This window comes from Colletotrichum godetiae, assembly GCF_030913485.1.
Source record: "Colletotrichum godetiae strain CBS 193.32 chromosome Unknown BDP55scaffold_3, whole genome shotgun sequence".
NCBI classification, from domain to species: Eukaryota; Fungi; Ascomycota; class Sordariomycetes; order Glomerellales; family Glomerellaceae; genus Colletotrichum; species Colletotrichum godetiae.
In genome coordinates, this window is record NW_026851251.1 from 258,920 (window position 1) to 282,591 (window position 23,672).

The 23,672-nt window shown below is 52.8% G+C and overlaps 5 protein-coding genes and 1 non-coding gene across 6 annotated transcripts; 5 read left to right on the forward strand and 1 right to left on the reverse strand.

Annotated features, from left to right (window-relative positions):
* Positions 1-223: 223 nt before the first annotated feature.
* BDP55DRAFT_599728 (uncharacterized protein) lies at positions 224-1,424 on the reverse strand. The gene is made up of 2 exons (XM_060571038.1): positions 544-1,424; positions 224-496 (listed from the first exon to the last, which is right to left on the reverse strand). The coding sequence occupies exons 1-2, from the start codon at positions 1,174-1,176 to the stop codon at positions 395-397; spliced, it is 735 nt and encodes a 244-aa protein (XP_060435466.1). The 5' UTR covers positions 1,177-1,424; the 3' UTR covers positions 224-394.
* A 756-nt stretch (positions 1,425-2,180) lies between these two features.
* Positions 2,181-3,198, forward strand: BDP55DRAFT_644527 (endoribonuclease L-PSP). Its single transcript, XM_060573587.1, has 2 exons — positions 2,181-2,512; positions 2,618-3,198. The coding sequence occupies exons 1-2, from the start codon at positions 2,409-2,411 to the stop codon at positions 2,904-2,906; spliced, it is 393 nt and encodes a 130-aa protein (XP_060435467.1). The 5' UTR covers positions 2,181-2,408; the 3' UTR covers positions 2,907-3,198.
* A 1,965-nt stretch (positions 3,199-5,163) lies between these two features.
* BDP55DRAFT_723362 (uncharacterized protein) lies at positions 5,164-5,610 on the forward strand (the record flags this gene model as incomplete). Its single annotated transcript, XM_060578733.1, has 3 exons — positions 5,164-5,282; positions 5,377-5,462; positions 5,531-5,610. 3 exons carry the CDS (start codon positions 5,164-5,166, stop codon positions 5,608-5,610), a joined length of 285 nt encoding a protein of 94 aa, XP_060435468.1.
* A 7,822-nt stretch (positions 5,611-13,432) lies between these two features.
* BDP55DRAFT_204144 (LAS seventeen-binding protein) lies at positions 13,433-16,098 on the forward strand. Its single transcript, XM_060565960.1, has 2 exons — positions 13,433-13,845; positions 13,935-16,098. The coding sequence occupies exons 1-2, from the start codon at positions 13,569-13,571 to the stop codon at positions 15,836-15,838; spliced, it is 2,181 nt and encodes a 726-aa protein (XP_060435469.1). The 5' UTR covers positions 13,433-13,568; the 3' UTR covers positions 15,839-16,098.
* An 873-nt stretch (positions 16,099-16,971) lies between these two features.
* On the forward strand, positions 16,972-19,224 carry BDP55DRAFT_723364 (uncharacterized protein; the record flags this gene model as incomplete). The annotated part of the gene is made up of 3 exons (XM_060578734.1): positions 16,972-17,266; positions 17,332-19,105; positions 19,179-19,224. The coding sequence occupies 3 exons, from the start codon at positions 16,972-16,974 to the stop codon at positions 19,222-19,224; spliced, it is 2,115 nt and encodes a 704-aa protein (XP_060435470.1).
* A 4,311-nt stretch (positions 19,225-23,535) lies between these two features.
* BDP55DRAFT_t32 lies at positions 23,536-23,672 on the forward strand. The gene has a single exon. It is a non-coding gene; the product is annotated as a tRNA-Arg (tRNA).

Sequence of the window (23,672 nt, forward strand, 5' to 3'; positions counted from 1 at the left end):
AATTGGCCGTCTTTTTGACAGCGAGATAGACGAAGACCCTACAACAGTAAATGAGGGAAGCCCGCAATAATGTGGTGGAGGTGAAGTAAGTAGAATAGATGTAAACGTTTATGAAGCTTGGCGGCTCGAGTGAGTCCGTTACATCAAAAAAGACTAGGCAAACTACGCTGACAATGACTTGATTTTACCATTTATGGGCTTCCATCGGGTTGTGATGATCTATGTACATCTGAGACACGTCTCAGTTCGTGTCTCCCGCCCATGAAGTCCTTCGGTGAACACCAAACTCCGCCACAAATGACTCTCTCTTCAAAAGCGAACAGTCATTGGACATAATCCACCGTCAAGCCTTCTGCCGACTGCCCTTTCGAAGCCAGTCGCACGCCTTCAATAGTCATGTCTCATAGCACCAATGCCCTTCCAAGCTTCTGGCTCTTAGACGGTGGAGTTTCAGCTGACAGATTATGTGTTTGCAATTACTCCGGGGTCGGAACATCTAGTCGAGGTTAGAATTTGCTTGGATGAGGCATTGGTATTACCTACGATGCTCGAGCAGGTACACGAGGTTTTGGCTCCGATGGTGACATCGTATGTATCCGGACCGGTCCCGCGAAGACTGAAGCTGACTCCACTATCGAGATCGTTGAACTGCTTGATCACGAACATGTCTTCCTTCATTGCTTTCTTGACAGAACCAACGTGGCCGTTGTCACTCATGTCCACGAAGAAGCGCTTCTCGCCTTTGCTGCCGGTATTCCTGGAGATAGGGCCGAATGGCTCGTCGTCAGGGGCTTCTCTGATAGCAACGACCTCAGGCTTGTACGTCTTCAAGTTCTCGAGCCTCTCAACGAGAACACCCTTCTTCCCATCGTCCGGCATCTCACGCATGACGAGCTGCTCCCTGAGCATGGCAACAGTGAGCTTGGCCCAGTCTGTGTCATCGGGTACTGGGCCCGTGTTGATGCCATAGGTGCAAAGGCCAAGTCGGGTGAGACGCTGGATGTCAGCCGGATACTTGAGAAACGGAGACTTCTTGGACGCAGATTTGGTTGTAGACTTGACGTGGGCTTGGCTCTGGGTCTTCAACTTCTCGTCTGGACCATAGTCGGAGTAGAGAGTAGATTCTTGAATCGAGGAGGAAGGAGACGACAACTCCGAAGATAGAGAGGCGGACATTGTGGTTGTTGAATGACGAATGCTCTTCAACGCCTTTTGCTGGTTGCTGAACTAGACTTTCTCAAACGGATAGCAATCAGAAAAATTGCTCTCGGTAACGATTGGTAAGGGAAGTGCAGAGAGTATGAGAACAAAGATCGTGAAAAGGTCCCTTAAGGTTGAAGTTGTGGGAGAGACTTGGAAGACCACGTCGGGAATATATGCGGAGGTGAAGTGCGTTTGAAGCCTCCTTCCGCCGTACCTGCCTCTCAATTCTCTTCTGGAAGGAGCCATATGAAAGTCATAGGTTCCTATCAAAGACGGCAGCCACGACCATGTATGATGGTCAACTCGAGGGAATGAAGGCAGGTCGTGACCCCCTCGTACCTGACAATCCTGTACTCAAAGTAGGAATGTGCTTTCCTTCATACCGCTCTGAGGGATCATCGGGCGTCGAGGTCTCCAACAATTCCCCTATGATTAGGGCGCTCTGCGGGACCTACTTGCGTTAACAAACGTGGCATGTTGCAAGTCATCTTATCTGCAGCTGAAATCATCTCTCCCCGCTCATCTCATCATCTTTGGACTTTTTAGACTTTCTTTTCTCACACGCTCACTGCTTACTCAAGACGCCAGACTGCTTCAGATTTTAAGAAGGAAAGAGGAAGATGAGGAAGCCGTCCTCAGCACGTGCGTCTTATGGATGCAATCCTACTCAGGTAAGCTCGGTGAATGGCTTCACCTGTGTACGTTATCGTCAAGAGACCCGCCCAGTGATCTATCCGAAAAGAGGCACTCTCACAATGGCCGCTTGACTCATCGCACGTACGTACAACACCAGCATCGTACACGAATTACCTTTCGCGCAATTCAAACGCCTCAAGGACCGTATATGTCGAGCCTCGAAACATGTTGCGTCTCATACAGTCCTATTCGTGTTCGCGCCCTTTTGAAGCTGAGCGGTTTTTGCTCAAAGATACCATGTTCAAAGGTCATTTACATCCCCAACCCATGTCCCAATACGGCCATAATGGGCTTGTGCACAAGATTCTAATTGGCCTAGTCCATTTTTCTCGTAGAAATCTCGAGAGTGACATGTGGGAATATCTGAGATATCGCGAGTGACTCAACCTCTTTCCTCCTATTTCATATCCACCACATCCTCTTTCCTTTCCCTTCCACAACAATACCGGACAACCACGCCATCTCACATCAGTCTACTCAATCATTTTCAGCGCGTCTTTCAGCCCATCATGTCCCGAAGAAACATCAGCTCAGGTTCTGCCTTTGAGGCACAAATCGGCTACTCCCGTGCGGTGGTCTCGGGCGATCTCATCTTCGTGTCTGGAACCACGGGGTCCGTGTCTCCCACCACCTTCCACCCCGCCCACCCATTCATATCATGTTTGACAAACGACCATATTCGAATGGGGCCTATGTGCTAATTATTCTGACGGCACAGCTACAACTACGCGACAGGCGTCATATCCCCCAACATTGTCGAGCAGACGGAGCAGACGATGGAGAACATCGCCGCCGCTCTCGCCGAGGCCGGCGCCGAGATCAAGGACGTGGTGCGCGTCCGCTACATTCTCCCCGACCGCAACGACTTCCAAAAGACCTGGCCGGTGCTCCAAAAGTACTTTGGCGAGGTCCGCCCCGCGGCGACTATGATCCAGGCGGCGTTGATGGAGGACGTGATGATGATTGAGATTGAGGTCACGGCCAAGAAGGAGGTTGCCAGTTCGTAGTCGAAGCTACTGCGCGCGTAGGATCCGCGAGCTGGAGCTCATGCGAGAAGGTGATGTTGTCTGGTGGGTTCGGTCTTGTGAGGAGTCTCGACGGCAAAATGCATTACGCGGGACGACTTGGTTGTGAAGAAAATAGCCTAGCAATGAGATGCCCTAGTGAGCGAGATGTAAGAGCAAAAGGGTTTTACCGAACTCTTAATCTGTACACACTACCCAATTGAGGAAGCAGTTCGTCCCACTGCTCAAATCTCTCTGTCCATACAATAATAGAGAGAATGAGCTTGATGTGGTTTGTCATCATGCAACAAGCACAGTATCAAGGTATAAACTACAACATCATCCAATCCACTACTTACCACAGCTAGAAAGATGGAATACAGTCACAAAACGAAACAGGCCTAGTAACAAGGATGGCAGAGGGGTAACGCTTTGTCGTTCAACATATCTTCAAGCCGGCGACTTGGTCCAACCATTTTACACCCTCTCGCCCTTGGAAGACGTAATACGATCAGATTGGAGTATCATTTAACCACGGATTGAGCCATGGCCTACCAAAATAAATACCTTCAGACTCACAACAGGTGGAAGATAATCGTTCATTGCTCAAATACCCAACCACAGACTCGTGACATGAAGGATCTCCCGAGGATGCTGGACTACCACAGCGCCCATAAGTACAACATAATCGTATTTGTGGGCGGCTCTATATGATCCAAAGTCAGGGGTCTGTAACGAGCTGAACATTCATGCTTATACAGTCAGAATCCGGGGGATCAAGGCCCAGAGGGTACACGCTCAGATGCGTATGAGGTCAATATCGAGTCTTCCCAGGTCCATTGGCTAAAAAGGAGTAGGCGCCAACATTAGGGGACGGATGCTATCATGGCATTCCCATCAAATCGATATCATAGAAGCTTCAATCGGGGGAGGCTATGCCACCCGGGAAAGTATCAGCTAACAGTCCCCGACGCCAATAGACATCTAATCTCAGCCTCATCTAATCCCCAAGCCAAAGGGGGTGGGTGCATTAGACAAATTCCCGAACATGGCCACTGCGGCGGCGTAACGGCAACAGTTTGGAACGGATGTATAACACCACCCACCTAGCGCTCTTTAACGCAGTCCCCCTTGCAACTGCAACCACTTTGACAAGCTCCTCCGAGACGAGACCTCATACATTAGTAACTGCCGAGCTCACGGGCTCCAAAAAGACCGCCAGAGGGCAGTAACCACCCCCAAGCACCTCGGGACATCACCTAGAAACGAGAATAGCATGAATACTCAAATATCATGCACAATGAGATCGATAACCCAACCTCACCATGCCAAGGGTCCAGATCCAGGCCTGCGCAACCAAACCAGCCCCCCCGCCTCCACCCTGGCTGCCCATCGTCCTAAGCTGAGCCAACTCGTACGTCGACATGGAAATCTTGGCCCTCTCAGCACTGAAGTCAAAATGGCGGAAGCCTAGCCCATCGCATGACCTCGGAGCCGACAAAGCTCTCTGCCTTGCCTTGCCTTGCCTTGCCTTGCCTGGATAACGTAGTGTAGAGAGTGGCTGCGGGGAAGTGTCGTCTCGGCCCCCGTTGGAAATACACTCAACCACTGACGAGTAACACCATCCAATCTAGCCAGCCGGCAACCTGCATGAGAAAACCCCAGCACAAGAGAAGAGGAGACACCAAAAAGCCCGCTCCCAAAAAAAAACAAAGACAATCAAGTCTACATCATCCAGTCGTCTATTGCCATTACCATAAGCAAGTCTGCTGGAAAAGAACACACACAATGATGTCTTTTCCCCCTCTGACGCAAGCCTGCGACCCAGAGACCCTGATCTTCCTGGAACCCCTCCACGCGATTGCGGCGTAGCCAACCCCACGCAAGGCAGGCCGGCATGAAAATGGGTATGGGGAGACGTCATTGCCGATCCCTCTCCTCGCTCACATTCAATCCCACGCGCAAGAGGAAAGCAGGTGCTACACACATACACACACACACACGCAAACCTGCATGTGAGAGGGAAGCCATGCGCCAGATCAAGTTTTTTTTGAATTGAGATGGTTGAAGAGTAAAGATATAAACCGTCGTCGGAGGGCAGTTGAATTGAGAAACGTAGAATAAAATAGCAAGACACTCTGCATCTCTACACTTGTGAACCCTCCAACAAACGGCTTGCGCAACATCGTTCTCCTACCTCCCTCATAACTCACATCACACAAACGGTACATATCACCACCACCAAAAACCTCAACTCACCATGGAGACTTCAACCACCAACTCCCTCATCATCTCCCTGGCCATCGTCCTGGCCGTCCTCGTCGGAGGCACCTTTGCCTACCAGCAAGGCATGCTCGACCCCATCATCGAGCAAGTCGGGTAAGTAATAATTCACCCGGATCATGACGGCAGCAAGCTGTCTATAAGCCCCCAATACCTCTGGACTCAAGCTGACACTCGTCACGTTAAACAGCATCATGATGTTCAAGGCCAAGGCGGAAGCCGAAAAGAAGAAGATGCAGGCCCAGGGCATGAAGGCAGGACAAGACTTTGTCGATGGTGAGTCTCTTCGCCTTACAAGAAAAACTGTTTGATGAATCTCCCGCTAATAACGACTACTGCGTCAGACCAACTCAAGGGAAACAAGCAAGCAGCCGACGTCGCAGACGGCATCGGCTCCATCGGCGGGCTGAAGAAGCAGTTGTAAAAATCTTCAGCCTCATAAAAAGAATGAGATTTAGACTGAAGCTTAAAGCTTAGTCGGGGCACGATCATCTATTGCTTCGACCATGAGGACCACGAGGACCATGAACTTTTTACTACGGGAGCGAATAAAGTGCGTTTCATTGGGCCGTTATTGGCGTGTATGATATCTGTAGTGCAATAAACTTGTGGCTGGCGGGCGCGTTAGTTTGGTTGTTTGGGTTCTAATTACCTTATTCTGGAACAATTTTCGGCGCTAGAAGAGAGAAGAAAAAACGCAATACTCATAACGTCCAACTTTTTATCAGCGATACTTTTGCTGGTGTCTCTGTGCGCTACTCCATACAGGTGTGTCCAACCATCATACACTGATGGCTACTTACTGTGAGGACTGATATTTGCTGCTAGTCGCAATGAAAAGGGTGAACAAGGGCTGAGAAAAGAGTTTCAATCCGCTTGGGAGCCAGGAAGAACCTGTTGCGGAGAGATTAAGGAGAGCAGGGATTTTGATGACCTCATGGCATCTGGCACTGCCCGGCACAGGCAGGGACCCTGGACCTTGGACAGAACAAGCTGAAAACCAGCTCAACTCTCTCCCTGCAGTTTTTCTCCTTGCAAACTTCATTGCGCCGACGGGGACAGGGCAGGCAAGGCCTAGTGGACGGGTGAGAAAAGTGCAGGGCTCGCGGTGGCCCCGGTTCCCGTACAACCGTGAATCTGAACCTGTGACGATCGCCGGCAAAGCTTGGGCGCCGCCGCCGCCCCTGGCCGTTTGCTCCACTTGGAGTTCTCTGAACGTTGGTGTGTCGTTTCTTTTCTCAGCTTTTCCCACCAAATGATCGACCGCTCATTGGACTCTCTGGACTATGGACTCTGCAACTGTCGGGGAAAATGTTGTAGCAACGGTCCAGAGTCCACATGGCTCAGACCAGATGCCTCCGAGTTGATAGAGAATTTATCCAGTCTCCTTTTCTGCTCATCAGTTGCCCCCCACAACGCACGAGGCGAGGTCGGCATTTGTGGGACGTCCCCGACCCCTCCTAGGCTCACCATCCCAGATTATTCATTGAATGAACGTTTGGTAACGTAAGCGTCCTTGGCACCCGGTGAATCCGACTTGAACTTCTCTTGAGTTAGGAGTATTCGTAGAATGAATGGCCGCGCCAGTCGCACAGACACTTTCCCCCGGCTGCGGCCGCCCGGACTCGCCTTGCCCTGCGAGGACGACGCAGGAGATGCACAGCGTACCATTTCGAATCGGAGCCCCGACAACTTGTTAATTCAGCACACGGCTCATCTGCGCTCGAAACCTCGTATGGGGCCTGGCGCTCGCCCTGCGTCTTGGCCCACGACCCCAACGGTCGCCCCTGAACAAAGGGTCGGAGTTGGCCACAATTCTGGTGAGTAGCCGACGCGGCGAGTCCAGACCAGAAGAAAGGCCCGGCCTAGCTGTACTCCGTACTGTCTCCATCGTCGTGCGGTTTCCCGCATCTTCCCTGACTGCGAACATTCTTCAGTGAGTCAAATAGTGGAGGAATGAAAGAAAACAAACCGAAACCCCTGCCCAGTGCTCACCGAGCTCGAGCGGGTCGTCTGAAGATTGATGGGGCTTGGTTCTCCAAGTGGCACCTTGACCTGGAAGTTTCTCTCTCCGCTCCATCCATCTCGGGCTTCGTCTGGACGAGCGGGAATTTTCATTTCCCATCCGGAGCCAAATCCAAGGTCAATCCTGCTATTTTAAGTCTCCTAGAGGCTGGCGGTCAGGCCAAAACGGCAACCACGGCCAAGGCTTCCCACATATGGCAGAGACAACACGCGAGATGAGTCTCGAACATCGAATTTCTGTTGACACTCGGGAATTCTCCTGCTCTGAAATAGGAACATACGCGGAGCCACCAATTTGACCGCACCGGTTACCAGAGGCGACTGCGGAACGGTGGGTTTACGTGACACATCGTTTTGTTGATGAGAGCTTACTTGTAGTTGAAGCTGTTCTTCGGGCACAAACATAGGCTGCCAGCATACGTGTCAATTGCGCAGTCGTGGCCGCGGCTAGGTTTCCCAAATCAACTGTGATGTTAGAAACCAGTGAACCATCTGCGGTGGGTTCAAAGACGACGTTGCGGTTATGAACATACAAAAAGTCAAGCCCAGCGAAAAACAGCCGACCCCCAAGGAGCATCTGATTGGTATGCTGCGAGTGGGACTATGCTTTTGGGTGGGACTTCCTTGCTTGCATTCTGGGGTATATGCGAAGTTTCCAGGTGGCTGGGACGAATTGATCGTCCGTATCCGCGTTCGCTACCTCGAATCCATGGCTTCGTTGATGCAAAATTTGGCTTATTTGACGGTGAACACGAATCTTGCCACTGCCAGCGACAAGCAGCCAAGGAAGTCGCTAATGCAGAACAAAGAGAAACGAAGACTCATGGAATTTTGGCGTAATTGGCGGCAAACGTGGTGTGCTGATTGACGCATCAATCACCCGTTGGCATTTCATCGGCGTTGACCACGCGCATGCCCGTATAAACGGACTGAACCCTGAGGCGCCTTGCCGTAGAAGAATCCGGAATCACACGGGGGTTGTCGCCGGTGCTGCTGAGGCCGCTCTCCCCCCCCCCGGAAGACAGCCCAGCAAGACCGCCAGATTTTTGCTGCTAGGACACACTTAGACTAGCCGGCTGGTGGCCTTAGTTCTTGATTCTTGCGTGCCTTGCGAAGGACTTCTGAACATCTACTCCACCCGTAGCGTGAAGAGGATGGAAGAGTATGAACGGCTGATCGCATCGAAATCGCGGGTGACCCCGCCTACTTCTGGATCGGCATCTTACAAGATCAATCCTGGCTGGTTGGTTCTTGCGTTCGTGGAACAGGCATGCGACACATAACGGCATGTGAGGCAGGCAGCCGACGGCGAAGGAGGCCAAGCGAAGCAAGTGCAGTCGATTCGTCACATCGCTGAGGAAGGAATCTATGGCCGGGTGGGTGCAACACTGCAGACTAAAGGCGAGTTTAGAGACCGACTCCGAAATGCAGCAAAAGCGTCTCAAAGACGCTTGGATGCTTGCGGTGCCCGCTTCGATAAGAATGCAGCAGCTGCAGTGCAATCTGCACTCTTCGGGTCCAAGGGAGGATTGAGACATTGGTGTGATAGCGTCAGATGCCAGTGCTACTTCACTGCATCGTCAGCTAGCCGGGCGCTCGGTTCGTCGAAGAGCAACAACTCTCCTGTGGACCTGTAGTCAATACTCTGTAGAGAGGTAGGCTTGTAGGTGCCTAGGCACCTAGGGCATGACTTCTGGCCTCCATTCATGCGGGAGACTCGGAGGCGACAGCGGTGACCACGCTCGGGTGGAATGAAACAGTTCTCGGGTTGGCTGAAATGGTTCATTGTCGCAGTGTTTGCTTTTCTCGTTCCCCTGTGGTGGCTTGAGCCTTGAACCCGATCTGGTTTGGAGGGTTCCTCGGCTCGTGGCCGGTCATCACGGCTCTCGTCGTCTTGACTTTCACGAGCTAGCGCAGAGGCGATCGATGCCGCGGAGGGTAGTGAGCAACGTCGATATGGCCATGCTTCCCCGCCCGCTACACGAGGATGATAGCGGGGTCGAGTGAGAGGGCGACCAAAAGAGACCAATTGATGAGATGCAGCCGAGAAAGGACTGGTCGCAGACCAACAGTCGACTTAAGCAGGCTGTCTGGTTGACACATACGAGGAAAGGGTTGTTCGGATGCGTCGATATTGACTTGATAGCGACGACAATGCGTTAGCCAGGAACGCCGGATAGAGCACCACACCCTTTGGTCTTCAACTAAAGGTCGTCCGTATGCTTCTGTCAGGTTCGGCAATGTTGAGCTGAGGGGGGCTTGTTGGTGGGATGAAGGACATCTTGAGGCGGGACAAAGCTAGGGCCTCCACTCTCTTCTCTAGAGGTTGCCTGCGGCATGTACGCATACGGATAGTGTGGGTGGTGTGTGATATGGATATCAATACTATTGATGGCGGCGGCGGTGATAGTGATGGAGCAAGAAGTACTCTATACCCGGCTGCCGTTGGCTGGCAGCACGAATCGACCGAAGTATATGACGAGTGGAGGGGTGATGGGGCGATCTGAAGAGTCGGATGGGCCAGGCGATAAACGGAGCCCATTCCTTCGGACAATTGCTGGCCTTGGGTTGCAGAAGTCACTGCATCTACTGCAGCAAACCGGGCCCCTCAAAGTGAAAGGACGACGGTGCCCGTGGGTGCGCAGTTGGAGCTCGGAACATGCGGTTTGTTTGGTGTTGGAGCGGAAGGTCGTGGTACGGAGTACCTACGCATGGGACGATAGTATTGTTGTTGGGGTCGAAACTCGAAAGACGTTGATGACTGAGATTCAGAGACTGGAAGAGAGAGAGGCCGAGAGACAACGGAGAGACAACGGAGAGACATGGAAAATAAAACCGCAACGCCCATTGGAGAGACACGAGGCAAAAGACGTGGAATGGGCAATAAGAAGCCATTTTGTGGCTGCTGTCGATGGTATGCGCCAAAATGGGGGGCAACTTCCTTTTTCCCCCTTCTGCTAAGACGTGTGTTTTCTTTTCCCATCTTTTGAGGCAAGAACCAGTGAGCCACCACCATCTGAGACAAGATTCGAAAGGCAAGCGCCAGGTACAACACGTGAGGCACGGCATCTACGTCCCGATCTTTTCTTCCTGCCCTGAATGTCTCGAGGTACCTTTTTTTCTTCTTCTTTCTCTTTCTCTCCCTGTCTCTTTGCACAGATTGACTTGCGCATCTTCCAAAACAGATGTGTATCAAGATGCACTGTACTCCGTATCTATCCCTCTATCTCTCCTCAGACAGCGGCTTACACGCATGCAGGTATTACAGATTAGAACCCAAGTTTCCACCGACTCAGGTAGTCACGGTAGTACACACCATAGTTCTCCCGAAGCATGGGTCAGGCTGCATGTCAAGGCGAGTCAAGAGTCAAGATGAGTGGGATCGCCAACGCCAACAGCGTCCGTGTGCCTGCTTGCGCCCAGACCCTTTTTCTTTCCTTCTTCCTTGCGTGCATGTCTTGGATTGGAGGTGCATGTGCTGCACGCTCTGGGCAACGGACGACGGACGGGCGAATGGGACAATCAGGGGCGAAGAAAGGGTCTGTTGAAGGATAACGGAGTTGCTGCGAAGTTGCGGACGCCGACTGGGGCTCAGGCTCGCAATGAAATGACAAGGTTTCATTTCAATATGCTTTGGGAGGAGAAGTTTCTCTCCCTGCGCTTACTCTTTACCCCAAGCGTGCCAGGAAACCCTCTCGATGGCCTCACCCAATGGGGCCGGCGATGCAGGTAAAGGCGCTTTAGATTGAAGACACTGGCGCTTCAAGCGTAGCGGCCATGCAGCCCGAGCAAACCAGGCAAGCCTGGAAGGACTACCTAGCTAGTCGTGTCTTTGAACGTACTTGATCGGGGACGTTGGTTAGATTGGCGTTATGGTGTCTTTTTCCTTTCTTTCTTGTTGTTTCTCAACTTTACTGTGGCGGCGGCGGATTAGCGGGCGGCTGCCATGCTTGCTTCCTCTTCAATGTTCTTTATCAATATTTTTTTATCCTCCTTTGGCTTCACTAGCCTGGATCCTGTCTCTGTCTCTTCCATCTTCTTCAGGTCGCGATCTGCATGTTGATTCGAGTCGCTGAGGCCGAGTCCAACTTCTAAGTGATGCGTGATGGGTACTTGATTCCTGCTCGGGATGCAGTGCGTGCTTGAGCTGTTGCCAGCGTAACGTCCGGATACATACGTACCGGTACTGCATACAACACATCTCATATCATACTCACGTTCAGACTCACTCTCATGCAGTAATGGAAACAGGCATGGCCCATGAATCAAATGCCCAGTGCTTGCCGAGAGGTTCCGGGCTGCTGCTTGCACGTTTCTATACAATCCGCTATATCGCCCCCAAACTCGGTCAAGCACTGCATAGCTTCGTTTTCTTCCCCTCACATCTCGATGTAAGTGGGAGGAAGCAACTTAGTCACACTAGTCTGGGTGCCAGACGTGGACGGTGTTGTCATCCTTCAATGCATGCACTTTGCTGTCAGTCCCGTTGTAGCCAAGTTCGCTTCCACGGCTCGCAAGGTCAGGCTGCAGACCTTGGCGCTACCAGCAAGTGAAGGATGCTCGAGCTGCAGCGCTGATGACAACCCCCGGCCAAGGTAGGTACCTGACGCAGTGCTTTCTGGCCCAGTCACAGTCTCGCGTACAGATACTGGTACCTCATCGTCAACGTGGGTCTGTTTGTCGTGGGCTGTACTAATTCGTGTAGTGACTACCTTAGCATGTTGAGGTATTCGTACGCAGCGTGTAAGGCACAAATATGGACGTATGTCCCAGGTATCGGTATGGGTAGAGGATACCTACAGTCTGGTCAGGTTGCGAATACCTCAGCTGAGAGTTTGGCTCCGCCTCAGGTAGACGTACCCCGGGACATGTGCACGCCTGAAAGGTGCAAAGCATGCGCTGAATCGGGCCAGACTTTGGGGCCAATTGCTCGCCCATTTTTCCTCATTCTTCTCCTCGCCTTGCCTGATTCGAGTTCACCCACGCAAGCCACCTACGATGTAGTATTGATGTAGATACCTTACTTGACGAGGTAGACCGTATCCGTAACAGGTACCAACATGGCAACATTTCGAATCGTGTGAGAAACACGTGTGGTCACCCTTACCTCAAGGACTTCACCTCTTGCATCCCGCCATCTTCCCGTTCTGCCGTACAGGTCCCCTGACCCCGGTCTCAGTCATCGCATCATCTTGTCTGCGCACGAGGCAACACCTAATTACTCAACGCGCAGGGCAATTCTGTAAGGTTATCAGGTCACTAAGTACAGTCTGACAGTGGAGGTACCCGACCTTGTCAAACTTACAGCACCCTCAATGTCCCGGGCTTGCCTTGCTGAGAATGAGAACCTGAGCTGCCCGATCTCATTACGGATACTCGCCTCACTCCAAGGTACTGTGTATGTAGGTACGCCATTTCTCTTGATGTTGTGAAGCGCGTCTCTCGCCTCCACCGGGCGCTTTCTTCGGAATCCTGACGGCACCGGGTCTGCCGTTCGTTCAACTGGTTCAAGAGTCATCAAAGCCTACGAACCGCCAGGTCTTGGTTCTGGTCTTAGTACTTGGTCTGGTGTCTGGTCTGGTGTAAAAAAAAACAAAATGCTGGTCCTGGACCCGAGCGAGCCATGGCCCATCTGGCCCGGCGCCGTCAACGGACAAGGGTGGACAGGGATCATTCGTCTCTTGTCATCCTCGTCGCCCACGTCACCTGCGCGCAACCACTTTCAGACCTTTCCTTTTTCCCTCTCGCCAGTCTCTCTCCCAACTTTCTCAAGGCCTCTCCCGTCCCCTCCCTTGTCGGCAAACCACGCCCCTCTCAAGGACCCAAGCAGCAAAATTCCGCCCACCCCGTCTGCAACCACACACACCCACTGCTCCCCGCTTGGCCCGTAACCTACACTATTCCCACACACCCGCGACACCCCCCCCCCCCCTCCCCTTCCCACCTCAAGTTCCCGCTGCATTTTGGGTGGTGAACCGTGAGCCTGCCGCTGCTACAAACTGTATGCCATCCGCTGTCGCTCCTGCACTGCACCTTGCAAAAATCGCTGCTTCGCCCGGCCTTTCGCAAAGTGGAGGAGGCTGAGTTGACCCAGTGGACCTGGACTGATCCTGTCTAACAAAGCCCAATTCCTCCCCCAATCTCACCTGCTTTTTATTTCCTACTTGTTCAACTCCTTCCCATACCGGCGGGATCTAGTCAGAGAGCAGGAGTTTCTGGGTGTTTGTGAATGAGCAACACCGCAGAATATCTCGACGCATGTCGCTGCGTTCGTTACCCCGTCTTCATCCGCGAACGGGGACAGGAAGACATCACCAACGCTCATAATAAGCCCACCACCATTCTGGGCCAAGAACCATGCAACGAGTTTCGAGCTTTCTCCCATCCTGGGAAGCCAGGAGGAGGACCAGCAACGCCAGCACTACGAGCAACGGCCGAAGCAGTGTGGTCACCGCAAGCAGTATCAAATCTCCCCTCGACAAGGTCTTCCGCTGGTCCAGTAAGCCTCCCGCGCCGCTTACCACCAACGCCCTCGTCTCAGCGACAACGTCACGAATTGGTCGGGAGGCTTTCTGGCCGGCTACTCTCGACGGTGAATGCGAGCGCGCAGCTCGCATATTGAAGTCATTTTGCTGTAAGTATACCCTGGCAAGAATTACAACGTTGCTGAAGCTCGGCCGCATCATCCCGCGATTCCTCACTAACACAACCGTGCTCGTTTAGCCGACGGTTTCCTCGCGCCTTTGGACGAACAACCAAGCAGCGACGCCAACGCCGAACCGAAAACCCCAGCACGGATTTTCAAAAAGATCCCCCCACGTATCCTACAAAATGCAGCTGGCATCGCCATTTTCACTTGCATGCGATCTGGCCTATGGATGACCGGATCAGGCGGTTCAGGCATCCTTATTGCTCGGAAAGCTGACGGCACCTGGTCGCCACCTTCGGGTATCCTTCTCCACACGCCTTCATTAAGCTTTATTATGGGCATTGACATTTACGACTGTGTCCTGGTAATCAATAACATTGCCGCTCTCGAATCATTAATAACTAAACCGACTCTCACATTGGGCGAGGATATTGGCCTGACTGCTGGACCGCTGGTTCCGCTGGAATCCACAGAAGTCGACAGCCGGTGGAAGGACCTCGACAACACCGTTTTGACATATATGAAGGCGAGAGGACAGACTCAGACCGTCAACCTGAACGGCTGCATCCTGACGGAACGAGCCAACGAGAATGAGAGGTTCTACGGTGGCAACGTAACAGCGATGGACGTAGTTGCAGGCAATGTGTCGAGGCACGTGGAGGAGACACGCCCTTTGTTCGAAGTAATCAAGGAGGCAGAAGGAAGGATCGATGCCGACCAAGCCATCTTGAGGAAGCTTTCAGCATTGCCAGCACCGGGAGACGCCATGATCGAAACGCCCCGGAGCTCGCCAGCATCACCGAAGACTCCCTTCGGCATTCCCAACACTGAGGACCCTGATCCTTTCGGTGTCTTGGCTCTGGAGATGGCAGGACTAGAGATCCGAGAGGCTGGCACACGCCTCCGACCCACAAGCAACCAATTTGAATTCCACCCTGTTCCCTCCAGCCCAGCATTTTCGAAGTTCAGGCAGAGCGGTGAAACCTTTACGACGAAGAGTAACCGAGGCAGCCTAATGTCTACCAAGACCAGCCGCACCAAAATGTCTGAGGCTTGGACACAGTCAAACCCGACCGGGACGCCATTCACATCGCCTAGCCAGAGCCAGAGCCAGAGCGAAGACGGCGCTTCCATTAATAGCCTCCCTGTTCTCAAGGAGCCGGAGGAGGAGCCTGAGGAGGTTGACTACACCAAGATTGACTTCACCCCGTTGAGGCAAATTAGCGGAAGCCACTCGATAGAGGAAACTGTCATGACTGACAGCGACGACCACCTGCGCACCGATATCAGCACTATGGATGACGCCGCTACCAAGGCTTCAAGCATCTACACGAAAGACGATGCCAGCGTAATCTCCAGAAACGACGAGGAGCAGGAGGATACCCGGAACGATGAGCCAGACGCCGATGCTGATGACGAGGAGGATGAGGAGGAAGACGAGGACTTTGAAGAGCCTGTCATCTTTGAGGTTGCAGCCGTCCAGCCCGCTGCAGTCGTCATGGCTGCTCCCATCCACGCCAAGGGCGCTTTGGTTACCATACCCAAGAGGATTCCCCCGCCTCTTCCCGCTAGAAGCCCTATGAGAACCTCTCGTGCTAGCAAGAGCGATATTGGCGATGTCAGCCATCTTCACAGCCCTATGCAGGCCTCTTTCACTCTCTCGCCGAGACAGTCCATCGACTCATCCTCAATCCGAAGCGGAATGGACAACGTTCCGTCGATCCAAGAGACGGCCCCTGACGTTTCCGAAGAGGAGAAGATGAAGAAGACAGACTCTGTTGTGACCGAGAAGCAACACACAGAGGATGTGCCTGCCCTTCAAACCCCTACAATCATGGAACCTGAGCAAGCGACGCCCATGGCACCTGGAGCCTTCCCGGATGAGGGAGATTTCATGAACCCCATGGGTACGCCCCTGAGGGAAACTACAAGCTTCGAGTCGAGACACGCCACTCCCCAGACAGTCAATGTCGCATGATACCATTCACTTTCTTCTTGTTTATTTCTAGTCTTTTCAGCGACACAGGCGCCGCGGCACCTTTTGGGGACCCTTCAGGTGTTCCTTTCATCACTCAAGATGTGTGTACCAGGCGTTTGGGACATTTTGGGACTGGCATCCTCGGTTAAGGATACCAAACAGTTTATACATAACGACCAACTTTATGACAGGCAAAAGGCGTTCATGGATGTACAGAACAGAGTGACCGGGAAAAGGAGGCACCAACAACACCATACCATGGGGAAGATTAGACACAGTAGTGTACCTGAGGGTCACCGAGGTCAAGAGAATTGGAGACCGGATTGTGTGAAGATATCGGGCGATGCTTTGCAGCTTGCAAGGTGCTGTGAAAGAACTCAATGGAGCTGGACTGCTATAAAAGGGGTGCTCTTGGCCACCTAGCGCAGATAGCCTAGTCTTCGACTTATTGCCTAAAGATAATGAACAATCATTCAGAACAACCTGATTAGCCGTGAAGCCAGATCTCGCGTTAAGACTATGAAGTCACGTGTTCACACGCCTTACCTTGCGTACGAAGGTGAAGTCGGCACGGCTCGAGGTCAGGGGCTGGGTGCCTTTCTCCGACTGTGTGGTCCGTCTAGGCAGTGGTTTGCTCAATGCCCCTCTCTAAACCCTATTTCTTTCCTTTCAAAACTCCAAGATTTACGGAATTCTCATCGACCTCTTTCTCCTCAAGCACAAACACCACAATTCCAACACATTTCATCATGAGACTCAGCTCACACACCAGTGTGGGATGTGCCTGCAATGGCTGCAAGGCTCGGAGAAACAATGATGCGATGCCTGTGGCACGGACCATCTTGGGGACCTTCAATCCAGCCAATTCCAGCTTTGGCTGGGGCAGTGGCAGCCCAGGTGCCCACAGCAGCAGCAGCAGCAGCAGCAACAGCGATAGCGACTCTGAGCACGTCGCCAATTCTTACGCGACTCGACTTCGTCCGCGTCCTCGCCCGCCCACGATCCCCGTTACGCCCACGAAGACTCCGAAAAAAGGCGCTGCCAAAACCCCGCGCACGCCAGGAAACCTCGCGCACAACGACAATTTGACGGACACTCCCAGCGGTGCTTAGAAAGCTTCGCGCGCCGGCAAAATGTCGACTCAGACGGGCAAGTTCCGCGAGGACCAGGTCCTCATCATCTGTCCCGGCAGCAAGACCACCATGGCCCAGCTGGGATGCGGCGAGCTTACCCCGCCCGTCCACCGTATCCCGACACGCATGTTCAAGGACGCCGAGACGGACGAGTGGCGGCCCTTCCACACCTTCAAGCGCAAGAAGGCCAATGCTAATGTCGCGCTTGCTATCGAAGGTCCGCGGACCGACGATGATGAGTACGAATGGGTTGAGGATACCGACTCGGATGAAGGCGCTGTCTACCCTATGCAAGGTATGGTTCTTCGGTTGCTACTGCATTATTTCACATCTGGGGTGCTAATTGGTGTCCTATTTCAGGCGGTCGCATCATTAACATGGAGGCGTTCCTGGCGTTCCTCGATCATGTTCACAGCATGCTCACCACCACCTACCACAATACCCCAATTATGCTCATGGCCTCGCCTCAATGGTGCCGCCCCGATACCGAGACGATCGCACGCTACATCTTCGAAAAGACTCGCACTCCTTCCCTTTGCATGATCCACAGCGGCATCGCTACCCAATACGGCCTCAAGTGGCCCAGTCTCACCGTGGTGGACATTGGTTACGAGAAGGTCGACGTCACATGTATACACGACGGCCGCGTGGTCAACCATGGAGAGCTCGGTTCCCCGACCCCGGAGCGCTTTATCTCGGGCGGAGACATGTTCACGCGCAAGCTCCTTGAGAAGCTCAAAGACAAGGACTTTAAGTACGACATGGCGGAGCAGCTGAAGAAGAGCCACATCTGCGAGGTTCTGCCATATGCGCCAAACAGCTCTATCCTCATGGACCTTCCGACAGCTCAGACGGCAGGGGCTCCTCCCAGCGCACCCATTACCGAGGCGGCTCCTTCCGCCGCGCCGACTGCGCAACCGGTCGTTCCTGCCGCCGAGGAGGACATTGAGGAGAAGGCGGCTGAGGAGGGTGTTCTCGATGTGGCGTCCATTGTCACGAGCGGAAATGCCCGCGAGTTCCTCGCCAAGAAGGAGAAGGAGAAGCAAAAGGGTGGCAGGAAGGCTAAGGCTACCCAGGAAGCCGAGGCTGCGAAGCCGGTTCGTCTGCCCAACTCCAAGAGAACTCACAACACCTTCCACTTCGAAGAGGTCGTCATGGAGGAGGTTCAGCCGCCCAAGCCAGAGACCAAGGAGGAGCCCAAGAAGGAAGAGGCAGGAAATGCGACTGAATCCAAGGACGTTGAGATGACGGATGGCACCAAGCCCGCCGACGCCACAGCTCCCACGACCACCGAGGGCGACGTCAAGCCCGCAGAGTCTTCGGCTCCTGCAGCGCCGACAGATGCTGCAGTTCCAGCTACTGCCCCAGTCACTGCCCCCGAGACGAATGGTACAGACGGCCATTCCGCCACGATCCCTGCAGAGGCTACCACCAACGGTGCCCCTCAGATGCAGGCCAAGCGCATCCGCCGCGACATTGAGGTCGGCCTCGAGCGCTTCACCTTTGCTGACCGTGGCGAGATCGATCGCATCGTGACCACAATCTACCGCACTGTTCAAGGCATCGACGATATGTACATGCGTCCTCCGTGCTGGGACAACCTCGTCTTCGTCGGCAATGGCGCACGTCTCCGCGGTCTAAAGGACAACATTGTCCAGACACTGCTGGCCCGCCACCTCATCTCCCCCAGCACGGCTACCATGTTCACCTCGGAGCTGCCGTCCAACATCGCAACCCCCACTGGCACGGGCGCGCAGACTCCTACGGGCTCTTTTACGGGTGCCCCGCACCAGCTTCCCGCCAATGTCGCCGCCGGCTCCTCGGGCGTTAACCCCCTGCTTCAGGCCGCTACCACAGCTTCCGCTCAGAACCAGGGCACTCCGGGTCCTAGTGGCGACGCGGGTCCCAACGGCACTCACTCCGTTGCGGGCCATCACTTCCACAGCCAGACGCCCACTAGTATCAAGCTGGCGACGCTGCCCACCTACCTCAGCGAGTGGAACAAGAACGGCTTCGAGGAGGCCATGTTCCTTGGAGCGCAGGTCGCCGCGCGCATCGCCTTCTGCCAGCACAACCTCGATATGGCCGGTCTCGAGGCTCAGCGTCAAGCTAGCCTGAGCAGAGTCGACTACAAGTATGTTTACTCTCCGTTGCCTCCACTGGCCGTTTCATTGTAGCCTTAGACCCTTTTACTAACCTTTCCGCAGTGAGCTTGGCCCCAAGGGTATCCGCACCCACTCCATGCTCAAGTAGTTCCAAGCTTTTGGCCCGCGCGAAGTCGGGAACGACAGGTTTCTTCTTTCATCAAATCCTTCAGGGGGGTTAGACTACCTTCCGGGACGACTACGGCGGCAACAGCGCGGGCATGGGAATTATATCTGGTTGTGACATTGACAGTCTCAAAGGTCATTGTTCACTGTTTTACTGTGACAAGGCTGCACACATTGTGTTCTGGAGTTTTAGGGACATATCAAAAAACCTCGGGGTGTGAGGCGTGGGGGATGCTTTTTTATTGCGTTTTCTTATTGCTTGATAATGAAGTGGAACGGATACCAGCAGAGACAGGGGGGGTTGAGAGAGATTTGTGATCTCGGGGGGAACATAGCTGCGAGCGAGCCTACGAAGATCCTCTCTTGGCCTTCGTCTAGGATTTTACTCGTCTGTGATATGACGGGTTTGGCAGCCCAACCTGTATGATACTCGGGACAGGATAGGTATAGAATCCTTCAGACTTTGCAAGTGTTCTTTTTTGCGGCGTGTTCTCCTCTAAGCGCGTGTCGTACTGCGAGGCTGGCCTTTGTGTCAAGGTCTCGTTGATTCCGGTTCCTGATGGAGAGATAGGGGGTGCTCCGTTGCCGGCGACGTTTGCTTGTGTGTCGTATAAGATTCTTGCAGGACCAAAGGGTAGAGGATGGGCCCAGGAGTGGTGGCAGGGCGTGAATGTATAAGGATCAAAAGTGGCCCAAGCAGTTCGACACAAACAGAGAGGAAGAAGATGGTTTCACCTCTGGAAGTGAAGTACCCGCCTGAAGAGTGTCCAGCGGTTCAGAGCTCCCCGTGGTAGGCTGGCGTGCGACTGTCCTATCTGGAATGGCTATTGAAAATTTCGTGGGTTCGACATCACATTCGAAGCACTCCATTGGTTTTTATTTCTGCATTCTTTATTCCTCTATGGGCTTTCGTTCTGTACCTCTCGAAGGGAGAAGGAAATACTTAGAGTGAAAGACATAAGGGAGGTAATTGGTATATTGGTCTCTCTTTTCGTGCGTAGGGAGCTAGTCAGAGTCTCGTGCTCATTTCTCGCGGTCGAAGGTGAGGTTATTTAGTCCCGGAGTTGGTGGTGACTATGTATCCATGTTAGGTACCGTCTCCGTCGAGAATGACTTACTCAGTCCCGAATCTCATCTCGTCGTGCTGACAAGTGGAAGTTTATGGGCACTTGGGGGGCATCTATGAGACTCGCTTGAAAAGACACAGACGCGGGAGTAGACGCATCAGTGTATAGAAGGCGTCTGTCATATGGAGAGCTCTTGGGGTAGGTTCGTGGCTTTTAATAGGTCTCGGTACCAAGATTAAGGAGCATTTCAGGGCCAATTTATATGCTGCTGGAGTGGATGGACGTGATTAGAGGGGCGTTCACGCAATATCTGTTTACTCTTTTGTTTGTAAGAGAGGTCTGCGAGTGGGTGTTCTTTGGGATCTCTGTCCGTGATTATGCTCTCTTTCTGATTTGGGCCAACTGGGCTGTCAAGGTGTGTAGATGTGCTCGCTAACTGGCAGAGGGACCTAGTCCCTGGACACGTAGCTTTCGCTGGTTCAGGTCGAGTCTCTGGACGGATGAGAATTACCTTTCAGTATATACCATGTGAGTTGGGTAGATACTTCGCCCATGAGTGACTGAACGGATTATCGGAATCATCACGATACGAAAATATCTCTTCCGAGGTGATCGCAATTGGTTCTCTGGGAATATCTACCGTTTGGGAAATCTATATCCACGCTCGGAATCGAGCTAAGCGCAACGACGAGGAAAGGAAAAATGGTGCGCATGTGCTTCTTGACTTCCTACATGCTGTTAACGATGAGTGTATCTCATGATTGTTTGGGCATATGGTCCCCCCGGTGACTTGCTTGCACAAAGATTGAATGAGAAGTAGAGACCAAAGTTGGAATCTGTCGAAGCCCCGAAAAGCTTTCGTTATGCGGCTATCAGCGCGTCTTCATGGTCATGATGGCCCTGCGAGACGAGGTAAGCAAGAAGTTTAGACGAACCTTTTCCTAGACCTTGGTCGCATCCCCTTTGGCAACGGTTGACGGGTAGATAGAGGCACACAAGGTAGCGCTCGGGATCCACGACGTCCTGTCGCTGATGTGGATGGACTGATATGCGGGAACAAGATATCAACCACCCATACAACGAAATGCGGAAATGATGTGGTTGCCTATTCAATCTCCCTATGTCTTGCTGTCTCTCTCTCAATTTCTTATATTCAAGGGTGTAGGATGGACTACGCCATTACCCATAGTATCAGTGTGTGGAAGACTGTCTCGAGGAATTGAAGGATGGTCAAAGCCGAGCGAGACCGACTTTCAGAAGAAGCAGCGCCAATGATTGCCAAAAGACTGGAGGCCAAACCACAAAAAGCAAACGCAACCACTGCATGAAAATTGCATCACTGTTCTAGGGCAGGGCACGAACAACTTACGAGGCTCGTGGTCAGCTCACTCTCATGTTCGATGTAGTTGGTCACGTGGACGTTCGAGACTGCGATAGGGGGGTTGATATCCATGTTGCAGGTGGAATCATGTACGAGATGGACTCAACCGCCGCTTCTTTGCGGCAATAAAGCCCGCTTCGAGGCTATCTTCATAGTTGATCTCTTAGTAGATACGAGGAGCAGCTACTTGTCAGTCACGTTCTCATGATGTGACGTTATGCTTGACCAATGCTATTTGTGACCGCGTTGGCGGGCCAATTACTTCTGCTTCGTGCATGTGGTTACGATTCTCATCATCGTTGACCTCACAATGAATTAAGGAACTCAGCACTTGATAGGATGCTCGAACTCCTCCTTGCCGTGTTTCGTATACGAGGAGATGCTCTACAAACCCAATATAACAGCCGCTCTAAGTCGACCATCAGTCCTATCCCGCCTCTGTTGAACATGGTTATACACACTGAGAAGAAAACATGAGTTTTCTCGTCACTTTTGGTGTGGCTCGATGTCAAGGTAGGACAGCTCTCTAGTCAGTCTCGGCTTTTTCTAGTTGTTCCTGAGTTAGCTCTTTGAGCCATGTAGCATAGCTGCGTCAGTCGAAATAATGTAAAACCTCAAACACGAAACCACAACTTTCCAAACCATCCGAGTGATTAACCACGGGATCGGCAACTAAGTAAGACCAGGCGTACATTTGCCTTTGCTCATCAAATGTCGATGCCAGCGTTGCCACCTCAAAGGACCTTGATTTTTTCATCGACTCGTACGGAGGATTCCTCTACATGTATGTGGTTCTCTAGATATCATACCACTCATGCAACAAAAAGCTCTTGGATAACTACCAGCCGAGGAGAACATGCCATTAGCATAAAATCCTGTCAACCTGTTAGTCTACGTGCCCTCTCTCATCCTCAACGTCTCGATAGCGTAGCCTTGCCCAGAGTCTACGCCGCCAAGTCTTCCAAGATGAAGCCTCTAGAGTTGTATAAATCCGCATGGATCGCGCAGTGGAGGGAAGCGAAGTGTTTCCGCCCAGAATCCCCATCTACGCCGGAATGCTAGCACCTTACAAACAGTGAGAACAGAGCCGCGACGAAAGCAAGGTCCATCTCTAGGTCTGGTTGATACCTGAGTTCGTCGAGAAGCCGGAGCGGCCGTTCTCGTGATTCTGGCGCACCTTGAACATGTTGAGGCGCCTCCGGAGAGGACGACCCCATATCCTTGTCCCGTCAAACACTTATGGGAGTGATAGAGGTGAGTAGATCCACGCCGTCAAGAGATCTTGGCCGCTATCCTCTTCACCAGAGGCCTCGCAGCCCCTCACTCAAGCCCCTTTCACGGACTCCACGCCTGCCACTCTAGTCTAGGCAGAGAAGCAAACGATATATGGCTCGAGTAGAGATACTGGAACCAAAATAGAGCGAGCAATCGATACATTATCATCCCGTCTGATCCTACAGAGGAGCCCATTGAGTCCTGCCAGCTAAACCGACCAAACCCAACAAACCTCAGCCTCGTGATCTTGTCACCAGTAACCCAAAACAACTCCATACCGAAACTGGACCCCCCCCCAAAGCCAAGACCAAAACGCACATCCTCCATGATACCCATCAGATCACCAAGGTAAATCTCCATCAGAAGTCCACATTCCCCTTCCCGTCCCTCCACGGTCCACCACCAGAAAATCCTCCCGCGCCGGCGCGCGCGCGCTTGCCCCCCTTCGAGTCCACAAACAGAACAAACTTTCGCGACCTAAAAAGCCCACAGAGATTAAATCCACCTCCGCAAAAAAGGGAGCCAGACAAATCCAAATCGCAAGCTGAACCTAACACGTTCCAATAAGAACGGCCGGTTGGCCCAATGGCAAGGCGTCTGACTACGACTCTTTCTACTAAGCGTTTCGTGCGGCTCTGCTGTACGAGGAACATGTGGGAGAAGTGCAAAGGTATCAGGAGATTCTGGGTTCGACCCCCAGGCTGGTCA